The sequence below is a fragment of the Tilletiaria anomala genome (assembly GCF_000711695.1).
Source record: "Tilletiaria anomala UBC 951 chromosome Unknown K437scaffold_39, whole genome shotgun sequence".
Classification (NCBI taxonomy): Eukaryota; Fungi; Basidiomycota; class Exobasidiomycetes; order Georgefischeriales; family Tilletiariaceae; genus Tilletiaria; species Tilletiaria anomala.
Genome location: NW_013546983.1, coordinates 18,122 through 36,198, shown reverse-complemented (window position 1 = coordinate 36,198; position 18,077 = coordinate 18,122). Strand labels below are relative to the sequence as shown.

Here is an 18,077-nt window from a genome sequence, read left to right as displayed (position 1 = left end):
ATTCGATCGTCGTCATCATGATTGGCAGCCTGGTGTCGATCCCCAAACAGGCTGTCCCCTCGCTCCTTCCTTCCTTCAAGGACGAAGCATCTCGTGGACAACTCGGACTCACAAGCTGCTCGAGAACACCGTTTCGAAACAATGAGCTTACAACGGGCTGCAAGTTCCATGGGGCGCCACGCCAACGTCTGCGTCCGACGCAGCGCTGCCCGAGTCCGTGCAGGACCAAGGATTGTCCGCCACTCGTCATCGTCAGCCAGAGCATCTAGCTCGGCATCTGCCTCATCATCAAGCTATGGATTTGCCATGGGTGCGATTGCTTCGCTCGCTGGGATAGCGTTGGCGAGCTGGACCTCTCCAAGGCTTGAGCTCGAAGGGCGCGCAGCATGGAATGACAGGCTGAAGCCGAAGAAGGTACCAACACCAGAAATTTCGGAGCAAGTCTCAGAGGGTGAGCATCACTCTCTGCATGGAAAGTTCTGCGAAAGAAGCGTCGGATGAACTGATGCTGCTGCTCACCATTTTTTCGATTGGCATGGAAAGGTTCCAAGGTTGAAAAGGCGATCGACGAGACCAATAGCGTTGAAAATGAGGTGGCAGACGAACAAGTGGACGGTCAGCAATCCGCATATGATCCCTCTACCGGCGAAATCAATTGGGATTGTCCATGCCTGGGGGGTATGGCCCATGGCCCATGCGGAGAAGAATTCAAAGCCGCCTTCAGCTGCTTTGTCTACTCGGAAGAGGAGCCCAAAGGGATCGACTGCGTCGAAAAATTCAAATCCATGCAGGAATGTTTCCGCAAGCACCCTGAAGTCTACGCGGAAGAGATCGAGGACGACGATCGAGCAGAGCAGGAGGCAGCGGCAGCTCACCACTCAGGCGAATCCTCTGAGCTGTCGGGCAGCTCAAGCAAGGAGTGAATCACAATTGTAACAATCACCATCTTATGGATCACCGCCACTCTTCCAACGGGCCCATGCGTAAACTTCCGCCGGAAGGGATTCGCTTGTGTGCTAACTTCATTAACGATATTTGGGCTTGCGGACGGTTTCGAGCAACAGGGTCGGTCTTGATGCACTAGATGAACCGCTCTGCCGGAGATACCCGAAACGGCCGATGATTGAGGGGTTGAGGCAAGTGAGGACCGGCTCATTATCGAGGACCACGAAACCATGCTTTCGCAAGAAGAATGTACCAGTAGACCGCTACCCCAGTTCCCTGAACGAATCAGGGCACCTCTTTGCAGCGTGAAGTGATGAAGTCGACAATCCGGTTTAACTTTCATTTGATGCCGATCGGGACATCCGGGCGGAACGTGAGAGATGTCAGACGAAAGATGCTCCACTCTCCTGGCGTATGAGAGAATTAGGATCTCATCCGCCAAACCAGCGTGCTCATTCTCTTGCACCGTACGTAAAGCACACACGGAGGTAATATGCATCACGCTGCTACACACGAGCGGGTACCAGACTGCGACTGTCGCCTTTTCGCAACTGGCTGGAATCGGAAATGCCACAATGGGCCTAAACGTCCGGCCGCAGAGAGACGTGGTGATACGCGTACCAAAGGTCATACAGAAGCTGGATGCCACGGTCACGACAGCACGCGGCTCGGGGAACACAGCTGCCAAGGGCAAGGAGCGCACCATTGATTTTGACACGGCTTCTCTCGAGGGCATGGAGCGTGTTGCGGAAGAGACGCAAGGAGGGGAAGAAGAGGAACGATTACCAGTTGGAGACCGATCGCCTTTCAAGGCAGACTTATCGAGTTTGCCCAGTGATCCCAGGCAAGCGAGTGCTATAAAGTCGTACGCGTCTGCTGCTGAGTGGAACTCGCTTTTAATATGGGCTAGAGCAAACAGAGGCCCGCAGTGGGATGCTGCGACAGGCTTGTGGGTCTTTTAATCTTGCATCGGCTAGAGTTCGCGCAGACCTGACTGAACCGCATCCATTCGCTCCATGCAGGTGGCACGTGGACAAAGGCAGTCAAGCATACTACTCGTTCTGTTCGAATCCGCGCCAATCGGAGGAAGCAGCCCAAGTGCAGAGCGGCGCAGCAGACGATGACGAGGATGACGATGCTGGCCCCCGAAGGCGGGCGACGCAGCGGGTGCAGGATCGTGATAGTAGCCCAATCCTTGGGCCAGGCAATTCCGTCCGGTCTGCGCGCGGACGACGTGGCTGAAAGCGACATCGTTACAACAACGAGCAAAGAGCTAGAGTACAGAAATGTGCCAGAACCATTGCAAAGAAAACACAAAGTATGCTACATGATGCTGCAGCCAGGTGCATTATCAGCCTCCTCACCTGCAGCAAGAAGTACAGCCGCGAACCGACCCAGTCGAGAAGTAGAAGAGTCCTCATCGTCCATGTTTATGCCATTATCGCCAACTGCAGCGCGCGCACGGATACCACGCCTGGCCTTCCCCTTGCGAATTGCCTGCGCTCTCGCATCGACCGCTTGCCAGCCCCAGAAGCTCTTCAGCGTCACACGGCTGCTGTCATGCTCGTGCAAAATTTGGGGGCCCGAATGTGGCCGCATATGTGCTCCATCATCGTACGCAAAATGGCGGTAGGCGAAGCCGACTTTTCCCGCTCGCGGTCGGACAGTATTGGAGGAGGCAAGCTCGATAGCCGTTGCCTTTGCGAAGCTGCGACAGTCGATCAGGCTGAGATACGCGTTGCAAGCCTGGCGGGCACGCACGCGCTGCGTGAATACCCTGGCGACGTCATCATCAGCACGCGTGTCATCAGCCTGCAGATGGACAAGGGATGGCGCTTTCTGAATGAACTCGTAGAGTGCATCTGCTGTAATGTTGATCGCATGTGAGATGATGAGATGGGTAAGGTTACTCTCGCCTTGGGGCGTCGCAGACAGCAGCGCATCCAAGACGCCATCACTGAGCTCAGTCGCGCCTTCCAGATCGAGGCGCGTCAAATACGGCGTGGACCCGAGCAGCGCGATCAGACCCGGGTTCTTGAGCGTCGGACCAAGGCCAGCAGCTTGGAATGTTTCGAGACGGGGCACGGCACCGGCCAGCAGAGCGCAGGTGCGATCGGTGATGCGCCGACAACCGGAGATGGAAAGCGCGCGTAGCGATGTGATTCGGCGATAACCTTCGAGCTGCTTGAACGGATCTTGCAGAGTGCGCTGCGACGGAACAAGTGTGAAGATGGCTGGTGGCACTTCTGGCTCATTGGGCGGCGTTGAAGAGGTGAGAAATGCCATGAATGCATCGTCATCAAGATCCTTGCAGTAGCTCAGATCTAAGACTTCCAGATAAGGTGTGCTGACTTTAAGAGTCGCCATTAGATCCTTGTTGACCCCGCGCAAAGCCGCGAGTTTGAGAATCCGCAGAGAAGGGGCTGAGCCAAGCAGAGTGGCGACAGCAGCGCTGCTGATGCCAGACTTGCCGCTGAGATCGACAGATTCGAGCCTGGCCGCAACGTGCGAGAGAGCACGCACGATGCCATCGGTCATACTCGGCACATTGCGTGCTGCAAATGAGCGCAAAGACGGACAGCATAGCACCGCGCGTATGAGTGCGTCTTCTGATAGATCTTGGCAACGTGAAATGTCGATGCTTCGCAGCGACGAGCCTGCGATCATTCCGCCAGGCGATGAAGATGCAGTAAACAGCTCTGCGCCGACTGATGCTTTGACGATCGCCAATATTACTTGAGATGGCAGATTGCTCATTCCAGCAAGATCGACGTGTTGTACAAAGCTGCCGAAGGAGGAGGCAAGGCGCATCATGTCTACAAACTGCATGCCTTCGAAGGCCGTCAAGTCGAGGTTCCGCCACAATTGCCCATCGAGCACAAGCGAAGCCCAGCCTCGAGAAACGCACGCAAGTTTGACCATCTGTCGCAATGCCACATGGTGCGCTTCTCCGCGAACACCCTGCGAGCGTTCGGCAGCATCGTGTGCAATGAATGCGGCCAGCTTCTGAAAAATGTACAGCTTGAGCTCGCGGTTTAAGAGTCTGTCGAAGTAGTTGCGCTGCAGCGGGGCGGGTGACTGCGACCGCGAACTTGAATGGCCAGGCTCGAGGATCGATCCGGATGCCTGAGTAGCAGACGTTGACGCTGCCAGCGGAGAGACATGTGGTTGCTGCTGCAAAAGCACTGGTCGGCGAACATGAAGCGCGCTCGCCATTCCTGCTACTCTGTTTCCCGCAGAAGAATCTTGGTTCATGCCGCCTGCTCCCGTAGAATCAGCCTGTGTGAGTTCGCTCGCAGACAGGCCCTCCACAGCCGGTGTATGCGCCGCTGAGATTGGTGTCGAAGCAGCATTCGCGGAAAATGACGATGGAGCAACGAAGCTCGAAAGACGCGATGCTCGTGGCCGTGAGGCACTCAGCAACGACGAGGTAGAGGGACTACGAGTTCCATCACCTTCTCCGCTACCGGTAACAGCCTTACGTTTTCCCCTACGCGAGAACGTCAAGTTGATCACCGACGAAATCCTCGAAGTCGGCAGTGACGATTGATGTTGCTCGTGCTCAATGTAAGCTGCGCCGCTAAGGCCACCGAACGCTGATGGACTACCACTTGTTTGAGGCCGAGACGGTCGCCCGGCCACTTGACGACTGCTCCAAATCTCCGGTGCTGAATCTGAGCGCACGCGATGGTGGGCAGGCGGGGCCATGCGATCACCCCGGCCAGGAGCTTGGAATCCGTGTGCATTGCCACCGATGTCTTCCTCCCCCTCATCGCGGTTGGCTGGAATCAGCTGAGCATGATTATTAGTTCTAGCGAAGACGACAGATGCAAGTGGTTGCTGCTGTTGTTGCGGAGCATGGTCACCCCAGATGCTGTTGCTGCGTGAAGAGGTGGAAACAGTGCGGATGCGCTTGACCGACTTGCTGTTGACCAGACGCTGCATCAAAGCTTTGCCGAATGAATCCTTGCGCGTATGCATATGTATTCTCGTGCTGTGGGCAGCGCCAGGGCTGCTGGCGCCGCTCGCCGCCATGATGGATTGCCGGCGTTCGAACGGGGTCGTAGCAGCGGGGGAGATACCTGGAACAGACGGCGTGGGAGCTGCCGAGTGCCATGCTGGTGAGCTTTGGCCACGTGTGGGGAAGGCAAATGCATGTATGTCATCGCTTGTTTGCGCGGGCATTGCTTGAGACAGATCATGATTTGACGGTGACTGCAGACTAGGACGAGTTGTAAGGGTAGGTATATGCGCCGCCATGTCATCGTCAAAAGAATGCCGTGCCCGGGCCTGCGTCGGTGCTTGAGTTTGCGCTCGCTGTGACTGCAGCTTCTCTGCGGACTGGTCAAGGGCAGAGTGATGTTCCGAAATGCTGCGCATCATCGGGGTCATCGACGATAGCTTGGCAAATGACTCTGGAAGATAAGGCGACATTGCGCTGGAGGAGAAACTCATGGGAGCCGTAGACACATGGCTGCTACCGGCACTGCTGTTGCCTGATATTGACGCATTCCAGGGGAAGAAGCTGCCAAGCTCCGGGTCCCTGACAGGCGAAGTATTGCAACGGTGGATCTGAGGCCGCACACTAGTCCGCGAGGATACACCGTTTAAGGCACTGCTGGAGCCTGGAGGAATGTTCTGCGGATGCGCTGGGGCCGACCTTTGGTCGACATTGGCTGTCACCATGCTTCCAAAACTTTCAGATGTTGTTGAAACATTCATCTTGGTTCTGCGTGTTTTTCGGTTACTACCGCGCGGTAACCTGTTGTAGCTCTGATGGCAAACAGAAAGTATCAAGAGCATTCATGAGCAGTTAGCCTCTCTGCCTGCCACACCCGCGCTTCAGAAGCGGCCAAGGAAACAGATGCCTACACGAACCTGCTAACACCCTGGCGTTATAGGAGCTGCAGTGTTGCATGGTTCAAAGCGAGACGGCGAGGAGCTTCATAGCGTCCGCCACGCATGCGCAAATCATTAAGGCTCTCGCTTGAGTTGCTGCCCGCGGTGCCTCGGGAGTGCAAGGCGGGATCCTTACATGCCTTCAAAGCCTGAGCCGCACAAGTGCGTTGGCATGAACGACGATCCGTCTCCTAGCGGCGTAAAATGCATTCACCGGGTGTCCTGCGTCGATGCGGTCTACTCGCGCCGACGTTCTGACCTCCACTCATCATCATATGCACGAGATAACTGGCTTGTCGCGTCGGGACTCTGTTTGTGATGCCCGTGCGCATGGGCATGATGGCACATCTTGCAATAGCCCCGCATGGATCCAACGCATCGCTTTTTTGAGACTCGGAACTCGGAACTCGCCTTCAAGTCAAGTATTAAGGAGCGCTAGAGAGATGATCAACTGCATCTGCTAACATATCGCTCACAATTTCACAGCGCAGGCATTCAAACAAAAGCTTACACCGTCCTCAAATGACGGGAAGAACGCTGGGCTGGGACATCACAAGCGGAGATCCGGGAGCGCGAATTCAAAGAAATTGGACCATCGAGTGCATAAGAACACGCGCCGCGATAAGCCTTTCAGTGAAGCAGCGTCTCAAGCGCGCGAGGGCGGTTAGCAGGGCGAAGGAGACTGCGTCACTTGTAGCTCGTCGAAGACGGATGCAATGTCAAAGCAACAAGCGGCCTCTTCGACGGCCATCCCTGGTGCCGGAACTAATGGCAGGCCGGTAGTTTTCCTCGACATCTCCATTGGTGATATCCCGGCTGGTAGGGTCACCATCGAGCTCTTTAGCGATGTCGCTCCTAAGTCAGTCACAAGCTTCGGATGAACACGATGGTCGTGGCAGTTACGGTACACAAGGAGAAATGCTGGATGCTGATTTTATGTTCTTATCGTTTATACAGGACTTCAGAGAATTTCAGGCAACTCTGCACCGGTGAACACAGGTGCGCCCTCTCCATGGCAGAGGTTATTGCACGTCGCCTCATTGACACCGATCTTCACTCTACCATACAGAGTAAACCATAAGCCAATGGGTTACAAAGGTTCCGTGTTCCACAGAGTTATCAAGGATTTCATGGCACAAGGCGGAGACTTTATCAATGGCGATGGAACGGGTAGTTTCAGCATCTATGGTGAAAAATTTGACGACGAGAATTTCCAGGAGAAGCACACAGGGCCTGGCTTGCTTAGCATGGTGCGAAACTTTCAGGGAGCAATTCCTTATAGTTTTAAATCGACTTTACTAACACACGTACGCATATGTTTAGGCCAATTCTGGATCCAATACGAACGGTTGCCAATTCTTCATCACATGTGCGCCGTGCGATTTCTTGGATGGCAAACACACCGTTTTCGGGCGTGTAATCGACGGCATGCTCACCGTTCGCAAGATCGAGAATGTCTCGACTGGGCAAAATAATAGACCCAGGCAGGCGGTGCGCGTTACGGGTGCGTCGAATTAGCGCGGGTGCTTCCCAAAAGAAAATGTGACTTGTCTTTGCTGACTGCGTTGCCTGTCTTGATCCCCCCCCTAACATTTTGGATCGCACTTTGGTAGAGTGTGGTGAAATGTAACATATAGAAAATGAACAATAAGCGCAAAGCAATGAGGAAATTCGGGTAAAGAACCTTTCCACCCATGCGAGTCTAACTGGACTTGCGCTTCGTGAGATTTGGATACATGCAAGTGCATCGGTGTTTGTGTAAAGTGTGTACATGCTCTCGACGCGCGTTGGCTCAGCAATTCCCGCCACCGCTCCAGCTCTGGTGCTGCCACGATAAGCCTTGATCCCGGCTTCCATAGCTACTCCCGCTTTCATCCCACCCTTGCTGCCCTGAGCCAACCATGTCCATCCCCATCCCCATCCCCATTCCTGGCATAACCATACCCATGGACGTGTCCATCATCGATGACCCACCGCCCATCATCATTGCTACCGGGTAAAAATGGAGGTTGCCATCAGTATGACCGACGTTGCAGAGCGCTGGAAAAGGGGTTGCATCAGGTACGCACATAGCATCATCATCATTTCCGGCGCCGACGGGTAATACTAGGGTTGGAATCGCATAGTCAGCGAGATTAATGAGTGGCCTTCGCACAATACGAATGCTCTATCAACTCACCCCATATGTGTTCTGGTACATCTTCGCTAGCCGATCTAGACCCTCCGCGCTCGTCGGGTCAAAGTTGGTGGGATCAAAGCTGCTCAGGTCGCCCACTGATGGATCCGGCTTAGGCTGCGCACCGGCACTGCCGCTCGCGCCCCCACTCTCACTCGCGCTGGCAGAACCCTCAGCGGCGGATCCGCCGACCACGTAGTCGCTGTATCGCGGAGGAGTCCGTGCCTTCGGCGCACTGCTGTGAACTCCACGGTCTGCGGCCGACCCATGAGATGTCTGCCTCATTCTCGCGGCATCAGGGCTCGCACTGCGGCGACGGCTAGCACCACTCGAAGGATGATCACGAGGCTGTCGCGCTGCAATGTCCCGACCAAATTCATCAAATTGAAGCGCCCTTGATGGCCCACCATCATGTGCGCTAGGATAAGCATTTGCTCTCTCCCTCTCCTGTTTTGTGCCACTCCAGCCGTTACCGCCACCAGATGTAGGCACTTCTCTTTCCTGTCTGTTCGCGCCATTCGTATATCGCGCCTGACCTCTGCCACCACCACGTCCGAAGGATGTGTGCGCACCTCGCGCCGAGCCGAAGGAAGCGTCCCACGCGGAAGATGTCTGGCTCTTCGCAGGCCATCCGGCAGGGCCGCTGAAATCTCTGTGGTGACTATCGAAAGGCGCACCATGAGGCGCATCCCAAGCCTCCGCTCTTTGAGGGACGCTGGGTACATTCGGAAAGGAACGTGAAGATTCTGCCTCGTGGCCACTACCAGGTATTGAGGAACCTGCGGCGCTGTGAGCTGCTAGCTGTGGAGGTACAAAGGACGAAGCAGTGCTGGTAGCCGACGTCCTGTCAAGAGGACGCAGCAGACAATATTGTTCGTATTTGTGTCAGCCTCTCCTCATTCAAGATACCGTGCATAGCAAGGGCTCACGCAGCAGGTTGATTAATTAAGCTGGACAGCGAAGTCAGAAGATCCTGCGCTGATTGTGTGGGAGTGGTACTAGCAACCTCGGAACCTGTTTGCTGGCTGAGGCTCGGTGTTCCGAGAAGAGCTGCAAGACTTGCTGGCAGTCCGCCGGCCGCTGCAGCGCTCGATACTGGTGGTTGCTGTGGCGCTTCGGCGCTCTGGGCACCGGATACCACTTTGGTGGTAAAATGTGATCGATGTATGCGGTATGCACAGTAGGCGGAGACGGCAATGCGGATAGAGATGAGAAGAGATTTATTTCAGTTCGCGTCCTAAGCGTCACATGATCCGGCGAGTGGGTAAAAGCGGTGACTGCAAGAAGCGCATGAAACCACTTCCGAGGGCCCTGCCCAGCTGCCTGTCGCAGACGAGGAACATTATGAAAAGCATGCTGACCTTTTGGGCTGGTTGGTTCTTGAGCAACGAGATCCCGAATCACTTGAAGAATGTCATCAGAAAAAGTACTGGCTTTGGTCCAGATATCGACAACCTTCTTGACCTTTTCCTGAATGATCAACAATTGAAGACAGTGAGCACGGCACTCCTTCGAAGTCAACAGGGGACTTCTCACCAAGTGAGAGTCCGAGACTTGATTCAGAGTCGTGAGCGTCATCTCCGCTGCTATCCCTTCAAGATTCTGAAGGCATGCTCGTGCTGCGCTGGAGTTTGCACCAGATATCGATGCTTCACCCTTGGCAGCTTTGCGGACATAGTCGTGAGCTTGTCTTGCTATCGCGTCAAAGATGTAAAAGGACGAAAGGGCGGATTTTGGCGTCGCTCTGAGATGTGCTTTGAGGATAGCGCCGGTCATGGGAAGGGGATCCTGAGCAGAATCCACAAGCAAATGCAGCAAAAAAAGTCATCACGGCGTCGCACGAAGCATGAAGGCGGTCGCGAGAGGGGTACTTACATTGTAGCACGCCTCAGAAAGCTTCTTGGCCTTGTCCACGGCAGAGCTGGAGAGTTTGCCTGTGGTGTTGATGTCGTCGAAGATTTTGACGAGAGCCTGTTGGCCATCGTAGGCGCTCATCAGCCGCTGATTCCCATCCCGACCGCTCGCATGTCACGATACTCACGTTGAGCTCCGTCATGGCGGCTCCTGTTCCAACCTCCTTGCTGACAGCCACTTGAACTGCAGGTACTGTCCCTGCCAGGCCGATGCCAGAGCACTTGCGATGAATCTGCGGGGGTCAACGTCGATGTGCCAAGAGCCCAAAGCGCCGATAATGTGAGAAACAATGGAGATGCGCAAAATCGCCTGCTTGCATTCACTTTATTGTAATTCTTTTTCCTTGTCTCACCTTTTTACTCCCTCTCCTTTTGGTTTCCATGCGTGAGGAGACGCGTACTGTTGCGACGACACAATTTAAGAAGAGCTCGCGCTCTTTCACAGCATTCGCGCGCTTGCCGTCACTTCACATTTGCACACTCCACCCCGGCACGCTGAAAGCTGCGCCTATCGTCCATCGCACACTTCACGTTCGCGACATGGAAGGCGTCGATACGGCGCTGCCGTTTGAGGAGCGTAAAAAGTCCATGGACAAAAGTCAAGCCGGCAAGCATTCATTCATCGATCTGAGGTTCCCTGCCGCTCATGCCCCTTGCTGCTGTGCACTGACCACATTCCCCCTTTTCCAACTTGCGTTTGGGAACACACAGGTGCAGAATGCCCTTTAGGTTGGTTGCTTCGAATGCTGATGAGCTCAAGTGCTCGCTCACCTTCCGCTGCTACATGTGCATTCCCCAGTACCGGATTCTCAGCAGAGTCGGCCGTCTAACTGCCCTTCCCGCGCACCCACAGCACCCGCCCGTCTTCACTCTTCCAGTGCGCTTGATCGGAGAAATGCGTATGGCCACTCCATGTCTGCTAAAATTGCTGCTGCACCGAACAGATGCTAACAATGGTGGCCCCAAACGCCGGCTTACTGCCGATGAAAAGGTTTTCTGGTCCGCTGGCACTCTGGACCAGAATCTTCCGTATGCTAGGTCCCTGTCGGCTTCTTCGACCAGAAGCGAAGCCTGCTCCCTTTTCTCTCGCTCGATGCCTGTGCCTGGTATGAATCTGCGACCAGCGCTTTGAATGAAGCTCTATCTGACAGGTTTCCCACACTGCTCAGCCTCCCCTACGCCTCCTGGAAATCAGCTCGCAAACAGCCAGACAGCTTTCTGTGTGGACCGCATTGAGCCGGTAGATGGTGCGACTATGCAGGTTGCAGCCTTGCGCTCTCGCGCAGCAGCTATCATCCAAGAAGCCACGAGCTTTCATATGGACTGCCTCGCGCTGCTCGCCCGTTTATCAGAGAGAAACGCCTGGCTCGAGGCGCGCAATGCAGAGCTTCAAACGACAAATGCCTTTGAAGCCCAAGCGAAATCACAGCAACAACAAAGCCAAATCCTTTAGAGTGCAATCTACGTAACCTGAAGAGGTACAGAGTTACTCTGCATGGATTTAGTGGGCCTTGCCGTTGACGGTGCCGTTCGAAAGAACATGATGGGGCTTGGGCTCCGACTCGACACGAATGAACAGCTTTGCATCTTTTCCCCCTCCCTCCCATCTTGCGCTGACTTTCCGCAAGTCTTCTACCACAAAATCAGCGCCATTCGCCCATTGCTTGGCGCCGTCATGTGTGGTCCGCAGGCCAATGACATGGGCGCCGGCGCGTTTGCCTGACACGACACCAGGCGGTGCATCCTCGACAACAATGCATCTTTTGGGGTTTGACCCTGTCAGCTCTGCCCCTCGCAGATATGGTTCTGGGTCCGGCTTGCCCTTTGACACAATATCTGCCGTCACGAACACTTCGGGCGGTGCGCTAGCCACCCCGGAAGCAGCAAATCCCTTTGATGCGTATGCTTTCGTCGCTGCAGGTGGCGTGAAACTTTCAGTCTTGACGCTGCTTGTCCTTTAGTTTCACTTCAAAACTTACCCGAAGTGACAATAGCCCAACCTGCTCGTCGTTCTGGATCTTTTTCACGGCCGGCGTTGATCTAAATGCCAAGTCCACGTCCATTAGAAGATTTTCAAAGAACGAGATGGATACTGTGCGCACCTGTGCGAGGAGTTCACGGGCACCAGGCAGTGAAATAATTTGCCCCGGACCGTTCGTCTGCTTTGCTTCGGCTGCCAGCTCTGCGATTCGGCCTTCGAATGCTTTCGTGCCGTCCGCTAGTTGATCCTCTGAAAGGCCGACTAAGTTGCGCAAGTTCTCGACGGTACGGCAGCCATGCGCTCGTGACATCTGTATAATCGTGAGGGTGAGCCTTCCAGTCTATTGAACCGAATACAAAGAACAATTCTCACCACGTAGTCAAAGTCAAGGTTGTACTTGTCGATCCACTGGCCAAGCATCAGTGGTCAATATCTACGGGTTGCGTTTGCTACAATGGAAGATGACGGTGTGCTACTTACTTCCTTCCATGTTCTGCAGCGGAAAATGGTCCATATGTGTATGAGCACGGTGTCGTATTCATCGGAGAGGCGCATAAGCACAATTCACTTACTGGTTCACAGCCGGACTGTACTCGTTTAAACGCAACGATCGTCGTCAGCTCGAACCTCGTTTCGACGCAGAACACAATACGTACGTGGAGTCGACTGCAGATCCGATGCAAATGCCGTTAGTTAGTTGGTCTTTTCCAGTCACATTGCACATCAAGCCACGTACTTAGCGTGCCGTCCATGTCGAACAAAACAGCGTCAACCTCGAGTTCTGTCGCCATGATGACGATGTTCAGATATTGGCACCGGAAGGACAGGCTTCGGAGACAATCAAGAACGAGGAAAAAATGGGCAGGACCTGCACGCTATTGATGGTGAAGGTTTGCAATCTTCTGTGGGTTGTGTTGCAGGATAGAGCTTTCCAAAATTCTCGACTGCAAGCTTGAAGACCCAAACAAAGTATGGATAACAGGTATGGTGTTATATCAATGGAGGAATGGGAATCGTGATGTGCGCACGTTTCTTTTCGACAAGAGATGCCCGGTACAACTTAACACAAGCGCGATTCATAATCGGTGCAAAAAGGCCCAAACCAACTTTGCTGGCTATTGCTCACAGAATCATGCCCATCATCCTCAGGCCTCTGATCAAACTCTCGACTCTCAAGAGGTCGGAAGGCTAACAGCAGCCTTGCGTCCATTCACGCTCGCCATGAGCAGCTAATCCCATTCGTGCAAAGTAGTAGTACAATAATAAGTTTTGAGAAAATGATGCAGATAGGTCGAAAGGATGTAAAAGGGAAATTAATTTCGAACTGAAGCGATCGGAGGGTAATTCGGACCTCGATCCAGATCGGGACTGCCGTACATTCGGGGCGCCTGTTGCTGCTGCTGGTGTTGCTGCGACTGTGGCTGTGGCTGGTGCGACTGGAGCGGTTGCTGGTGTTGCTGCGACTGTGGCTGTGGCTGGTGCGACTGGAGCAGCTGCTGGTGTTGCTGCGACTGCGACTGTGGCTGTGGCTGGTGCGACTGGAGCGGCTGTTGATGAGGGTGTGTATGAGGGTATTGCTGAGGCTGCATTCCACCGGAACCAAAGGGCTGGGGACCTGGCCGCATGAACGGCTGCTTGCTACCATTGTACTCGGCTCGTAGTCGATTTCCAGATGCTTTCTGCTGCAATGCATGCTTCTCGCATCGTTTGAGAATGTCCCGCGAAGTCATGTCTGACGACTGATGCATCAGCTCGCGGTCTTGCAGGACGACCTCGAGCTCTCGTGGCACCTGTCGGATAGCAGCAGGAGTCGCAGCATATATGAGTACAACTCTAGAAACGGCATCGAATCCAGACATGCCGCAACAACTCACTGTCCAGAAGCTGTCCTGATTCTCAAGAATGTTGAGGACTGCGCGGTTAGCGAGGAATGTCTCGTCTTTCGCTGGATTTGGGCCCTTCGAGTAGAGAATATTCGGTGCCAGCACCGTGGCCAAATTGGACAAGTCCATCTTGCTACCCGTCTCCTCGTCGATGTGCGAGAAAGACGCGACCCACTTGAGGAAGACAAACAAAATCTCCATCGTGTCGCGGTGCGCCTTGGGCAACAAGCAGGTGACCATGTGAAGAATACGCATGCGTTCCGACTCGGGCTCGAGCACTGCCGCACGCAAAGGAGAAGATACACAAGGCAGACCTGTCAGTATGTGTCAACAGTGGAGTAGGCGAACACAGCTCACTTTGTGAGGTGACGAATAGGCGGTGTAGTTTGAAGGTCATCAGAGGGTCGGGCAATTCACGAAGGAACTTCTTGAGGAGAGCTGCTAGTTGCACAGGATTGTCCTCGGACAAATTGACCTGTGAGCTGTCCCTGTCCAACGCCTCCGTCAGGTCCTTCAGTCGTCGAATATTGCCATTTTTCCTAAAGATGCCTTCGACTGAAACGTCTAGATGAGGGAAATGGATGGAACAATGTCAGCATGTAGAGTCAAGCACACTCCTTTTTGTCGAAAAGGCTTTGTGAGACGCACCCATTTGCTTCATGGTGGAGATGATGTCATCCACAAAAGACGGCACTCGGAGGTGGCTAGTACTAGCGCCTAGCGTGGAGTCGGCTCCACTGCGCTCGACGAGGATTTCCAGCGGGATGCCAAAAACGCCCTTCTTCTTGATCTCCTTCTTGTCCTTGCCGCCCTTGAAAAGCTTTCCCCAGAAGGTGTTCTTGCGCGTCTCAATGAACTCAATCAGGTCGTCGAGAGGAACGAGGTCCTTAAGCGCTGACTGTTGCAGAACCATGACAGCTATGTGCTTGACGATGAACAGTTCGAGGGCGGAGAGCTCGGCAAACGGCCTGCCATGATCGCTGGGGAGAGCACGATGCTGTTCGCGCGCCTGCTCGGCCTCGAGCAGCTGGGGGATATCCGCAAGCGTGATGCCATCTTCGCCCGTTCCGAGCCGGCGGCGCGGTATGTCGTCGCCCGAAACCTGGCGGATAGGCCCATCGTCGCGGATGCGCACGTCGGTGTTGTGGCGCGCAAACGCAGGTCGAATGGGGATGATTGACCCAAGTGCCTGGCCGCCACTGGCACCTCCCTTTTGCGGCGAGGGTCCGCGGGTGAAGCCAAGCTGGCTCGGGTCGTTATTCGGGTTGGGCGACACGTCGCGCGAAGAGAGCCGATGCGGTGCCACAGGAGGCCGTGGTGCCTCTCTGCCTTCGTATGAAGGGTCAGCTGCGCGCTGGGGCGATGGGCTGCGGTGAAAAGCGGCCTTGGGGATGCTGCTGCTAGTGTTGCTGCCGGGCTGCGAATTTTCAATGGGCGACATGGCCTGCGTGGCAGGCTGCCGGCCGGACGGGCTGCCAACGACGGTGGAGATGTGAGGCAGCTTCGCCTTCGTCGACAGTTTCCGATCGAGATTGACGGAGCGCATGCGCTTGATGTCCGATGAATCCCGCAGATCTTCGTCCGACGCGAGCTGCGCCGAATCAGTAATGGGCGGAGAGGGCGGCACAACGCCGCGCTTCTTGAGCAACGCATAGAGGCGGTTCAGAGCAACGCGTAGCAGGAAAGCGTATTGCTCCAGGCGCGTGACCGTCTCGATGCCGCGTCGTGCATCAGCTGGCGCGCAATGCAGGCAGTACGGTGTATGAGTCGTGCTGGGACGGGTGGCGCCGCCGGGCACAGTCGGGTCGTACGGCGTGCGCACCGAGTCAACGGTGAAATCCGACGGCGGCAAGGCAGGAGGGGCGCCCTCGATCGTCTGCGTCGAGGCGTTCTCCGGCGCCGTGCCGTTGAGGCTGCTGCTCGCGACGATCTTCTTTGGCGCCCAGCTGGTCGTTGGGCGTTGGCACTGCTTGCAGCGGAAGCAGCTCGAGTGCCAGCGCGAGTTGATGCCTAAGCGCAAACACTCCTCTTCGACCGTCTGGCCGCAGCCGATGCAGAGATCCGTGGCGACATCGCCACTCTCTGCCAAACGCGTGCTCATCGTCGTGCTCCGCGGGAGGCTGTGGTATCCATACGAGCCGATGAGGCCGCTGCCTCCGCTTGCTGCTGTAGCAGCTGCTTCTGCACCACCCTCAAGCTCTTGGTTCTTGATGAGCGCAACACCCTCTGCGCTCGCTGGGGATTCGCGGCTTCCCTCCTTGGCGAGTGTGGCGAGCTGGTCGAGGAAGGCGATGATGGCGGACGCGTTGCTGTGCTCGCGATCGAGCTTGAGCGCGCCAGACAGCGTGATGCGGATGAGAATCTTAAGGTAGTGCGCCATACCTGTGACAAGTGAGAGGAGCTCCTGCGTGATGCCCATCCTGCGCGCGCCGGTCTCCTGCGTGTGCGAGAGTAAGGAGAAGAAGTTGACGATTTTCTTGCAGAGCATGCGCGCTTCGCGGATGTGTGAGATCCCCTTGACATGAGCACGACGGAACTCGGCCTCCAGTGCATCGATCGCGGAGAAAAGGACTTCGACGTGGAGAATGAACTTTTCGGCCATCTTGACGCCGCCGAGGTAGCGACCGCTGCTGACGTCGCGCAGCATCTCGGAGATGCACGCGGCGCTGCTCTCCTCGAAGGCGGAGAGGACAGTCCAGATGCGGTAGACGCGCTCCTCCATCAGCTTCTGCTTCTGCTTTAACGTCACGGGCGTCTCCTTCTCCTCCAGCTCCAGTGCCTCGGCGGACGGCGTGGCATCGGCCGACGCTGACGTCGTCGGTGCCATGCCCGAATTGGACGGATTCGGCGTAGACGGATTCGCCGTCGGCTCCATTTGGATGTTTCCTTCTCGTGGGGTCATGCCAGTGGGGCATAGCTTGATGTTCCAGAACTGTAGAAGCAAGAGTTTGACCGGCGCGTTAGCAGCGCACGCGGGAAATCTTGCCACTTCATCCTTCTCTGAACGTACCTTGTGGATCATGTAACACTCCGGATGCCAATGCTCGTCGACATTGTTCCGATTGATTTCGACGAACTGCTTGAGAATAGCTGTCCTGCAGCCGGTGCAAGGGATGGCGAAGCGTGTCGAGTAGTGGAAGTGGCAGAAGACCTTGCCGTCGTGCTCGTAGTAGCTGTCCTGCGGCCCAAATACAGTCGGGCAGATGGAGCACGTGAAGTGCTCCACATGGAACTTCATGCCCAGCGCGGTGATGTAGCTGCCGCGCAGCGCGCCGCCGCACTTGGCGCACAACAGGTTAAGGCGCCGGAAGTAGTCCGTCTCGCATAGCGCAAAGAGTAACCCATTCTGCTCGCCGCTTGCGTCGATCATGTCGTCGGTCGCGGGGAAGAACTTACTCGCTACGACTTTCCCGCAGTCCTGATGCATTGAGTGGGCAGGAAGGGCAAGTGACGTCAATGGCCTGAGAGGGGACGGAAGGAGGGTGAGACAGGGGAAGTGGATGACTCACGCGGCACTTGAAGCAATCCAAGTGGTACACTGTTCCAAGCGCACGCACGAACTGTCCGCTCATCGGTTTCCCACATGCAGCACACGCCTGATCTCGTCGGCGTTCCTTCGTGGCTCCGCCAGCAGCCCCAGTGCACCTGACTTTCGAACCTCCATCCTGCGCAATTGCTTGGCTGCCGCTGCTGCTTGGGCCTACAGACTGATTTTCTGGTGTCGGCGCGAGGTGCAACGAATTAGCGAGCAAAGCAGCCGGATCGCGTCTGCCTGGATCTTCCGAAGTACGCGGCGAGGCAATCTGTTGCTGGAAGGAGAACGATGGATCGTCCATGTTTCCGGTGACGGCAAAGGCGCTGCTTCGTCGAGCAGGTGATCGTGTCGGCAGCGGCGGGCCACCGCCGGATGGTGCTACTGCTGCTGATGATGATGATGACGAGGACGAGCCTTGCTGCTGTTGTAGATCAGCACGCGACGTCCCCGTCCGATACCCATTCCAGCCTGCTGCGACCGCATCGCCATCCGCGCCTGCGGCAGGGCCTGCTGTCGGCCCCGAAGATCCTACCGCTCTTCCTGAGTCAGCGGCACCGCCTTGTACCTGCGCGCTACCCGCCAACGCCTGTATCTGCGCGTCGGAGCGTGGGACGTGCTCTCCACGGTAGCCAACCTGGAGCGGTGTGCCTGCCGATGACTGAGGCGAGGAGGAGGTGGGAGAAGCGTTGAAGGAGGAGGATGGACGCAAGCCCTGCCCTTGACCCTGCTGGCCTTGGCCGGGGTC

The 18,077-nt window shown here is 55.7% G+C and overlaps 8 protein-coding genes across 8 annotated transcripts; 4 read left to right on the top strand and 4 right to left on the bottom strand.

The window, feature by feature from the left end:
- Window positions 1–644: 644 nt before the first annotated feature.
- K437DRAFT_218433 (uncharacterized protein) lies at window positions 645–827 on the top strand (the record flags this gene model as incomplete). Its single annotated transcript, XM_013387870.1, has 1 exon — window positions 645–827. A coding segment is annotated over one exon (183 nt), but the record flags the coding sequence as incomplete, so codon positions are not given.
- Window positions 828–1,520: 693 nt separating this feature from the next.
- On the top strand, window positions 1,521–2,187 carry K437DRAFT_268287 (uncharacterized protein; the record flags this gene model as incomplete). Its single annotated transcript, XM_013387869.1, has 2 exons — window positions 1,521–1,894; window positions 1,968–2,187. The coding sequence occupies 2 exons, from the start codon at window positions 1,521–1,523 to the stop codon at window positions 2,185–2,187; spliced, it is 594 nt and encodes a 197-aa protein (XP_013243323.1).
- On the bottom strand, window positions 2,179–6,133 carry K437DRAFT_246858 (uncharacterized protein). Its single transcript, XM_013387868.1, has 2 exons — window positions 5,824–6,133; window positions 2,179–5,718 (listed from the first exon to the last, which is right to left on the bottom strand). Exon 2 carries the CDS (start codon window positions 5,665–5,667, stop codon window positions 2,269–2,271), a length of 3,399 nt encoding a protein of 1,132 aa, XP_013243322.1. The 5' UTR covers window positions 5,668–5,718; window positions 5,824–6,133; the 3' UTR covers window positions 2,179–2,268.
- Window positions 6,134–6,327: 194 nt separating this feature from the next.
- Window positions 6,328–7,510, top strand: K437DRAFT_256403 (putative peptidyl-prolyl cis-trans isomerase). Its single transcript, XM_013387867.1, has 5 exons — window positions 6,328–6,703; window positions 6,802–6,843; window positions 6,914–7,094; window positions 7,168–7,348; window positions 7,458–7,510. Exons 1-5 carry the CDS (start codon window positions 6,561–6,563, stop codon window positions 7,472–7,474), a joined length of 564 nt encoding a protein of 187 aa, XP_013243321.1. The 5' UTR covers window positions 6,328–6,560; the 3' UTR covers window positions 7,475–7,510.
- A 323-nt stretch (window positions 7,511–7,833) lies between these two features.
- Window positions 7,834–10,076, bottom strand: K437DRAFT_262815 (uncharacterized protein; the record flags this gene model as incomplete). Its single annotated transcript, XM_013387866.1, has 8 exons — window positions 7,834–7,884; window positions 8,024–8,376; window positions 8,593–8,864; window positions 8,950–9,160; window positions 9,382–9,490; window positions 9,557–9,808; window positions 9,896–9,991; window positions 10,062–10,076. 8 exons carry the CDS (start codon window positions 10,074–10,076, stop codon window positions 7,834–7,836), a joined length of 1,359 nt encoding a protein of 452 aa, XP_013243320.1.
- On the top strand, window positions 10,053–11,627 carry K437DRAFT_113068 (uncharacterized protein). The gene is made up of 6 exons (XM_013387865.1): window positions 10,053–10,213; window positions 10,327–10,540; window positions 10,645–10,662; window positions 10,733–10,810; window positions 10,878–11,039; window positions 11,103–11,627. Exons 2-6 carry the CDS (start codon window positions 10,474–10,476, stop codon window positions 11,384–11,386), a joined length of 609 nt encoding a protein of 202 aa, XP_013243319.1. The 5' UTR covers window positions 10,053–10,213; window positions 10,327–10,473; the 3' UTR covers window positions 11,387–11,627.
- On the bottom strand, window positions 10,995–12,889 carry K437DRAFT_235559 (HAD-like protein). The gene is made up of 8 exons (XM_013387864.1): window positions 12,651–12,889; window positions 12,571–12,580; window positions 12,487–12,501; window positions 12,395–12,407; window positions 12,287–12,322; window positions 12,036–12,224; window positions 11,913–11,973; window positions 10,995–11,847 (listed from the first exon to the last, which is right to left on the bottom strand). Exons 1-8 carry the CDS (start codon window positions 12,703–12,705, stop codon window positions 11,435–11,437), a joined length of 792 nt encoding a protein of 263 aa, XP_013243318.1. The 5' UTR covers window positions 12,706–12,889; the 3' UTR covers window positions 10,995–11,434.
- Window positions 12,890–13,227: 338 nt separating this feature from the next.
- K437DRAFT_224001 (RhoGAP-domain-containing protein) lies at window positions 13,228–17,633 on the bottom strand (the record flags this gene model as incomplete). Its single annotated transcript, XM_013387863.1, has 6 exons — window positions 13,228–13,704; window positions 13,789–14,075; window positions 14,155–14,361; window positions 14,446–16,729; window positions 16,808–17,215; window positions 17,307–17,633. The coding sequence occupies 6 exons, from the start codon at window positions 17,631–17,633 to the stop codon at window positions 13,228–13,230; spliced, it is 3,990 nt and encodes a 1,329-aa protein (XP_013243317.1).
- Between the last annotated feature and the right edge of the window lie 444 nt (window positions 17,634–18,077).

What these genes read in the sequence shown, in the direction of transcription:
- K437DRAFT_113068 (XM_013387865.1), top strand. Translation starts at nt 10,474, where the DNA reads ATGGAAGGCGTCGATACGGCGCTGCCGTTTGAGGAGCGTAAAAAGTCC. An exon ending in CGCCCGTCTTCACTCTTCCA is followed by an intron (nt 10,811 to 10,877) that starts GTGCGCTTGATC and finishes TGCACCGAACAG; the next exon opens with ATGCTAACAATGGTGGCCCC. An exon ending in TCGCTCGATGCCTGTGCCTG is followed by an intron (nt 11,040 to 11,102) that starts GTATGAATCTGC and finishes CACACTGCTCAG; the next exon opens with CCTCCCCTACGCCTCCTGGA.
- K437DRAFT_256403 (XM_013387867.1), top strand. Translation starts at nt 6,561, where the DNA reads ATGTCAAAGCAACAAGCGGCCTCTTCGACGGCCATCCCTGGTGCCGGA. An exon ending in TTTAGCGATGTCGCTCCTAA is followed by an intron (nt 6,704 to 6,801) that starts GTCAGTCACAAG and finishes TCGTTTATACAG; the next exon opens with GACTTCAGAGAATTTCAGGC. An exon ending in CTCTGCACCGGTGAACACAG is followed by an intron (nt 6,844 to 6,913) that starts GTGCGCCCTCTC and finishes TCTACCATACAG; the next exon opens with AGTAAACCATAAGCCAATGG.
- K437DRAFT_246858 (XM_013387868.1), bottom strand. Translation starts at nt 5,667, where the DNA reads ATGAATGTTTCAACAACATCTGAAAGTTTTGGAAGCATGGTGACAGCC.
- K437DRAFT_235559 (XM_013387864.1), bottom strand. Translation starts at nt 12,705, where the DNA reads ATGGCGACAGAACTCGAGGTTGACGCTGTTTTGTTCGACATGGACGGC. An exon ending in CCCGTGAACTCCTCGCACAG is followed by an intron (nt 11,974 to 12,035) that starts GTGCGCACAGTA and finishes CTTGGCATTTAG; the next exon opens with ATCAACGCCGGCCGTGAAAA. An exon ending in TTGGGCTATTGTCACTTCGG is followed by an intron (nt 11,848 to 11,912) that starts GTAAGTTTTGAA and finishes CGCCACCTGCAG; the next exon opens with CGACGAAAGCATACGCATCA.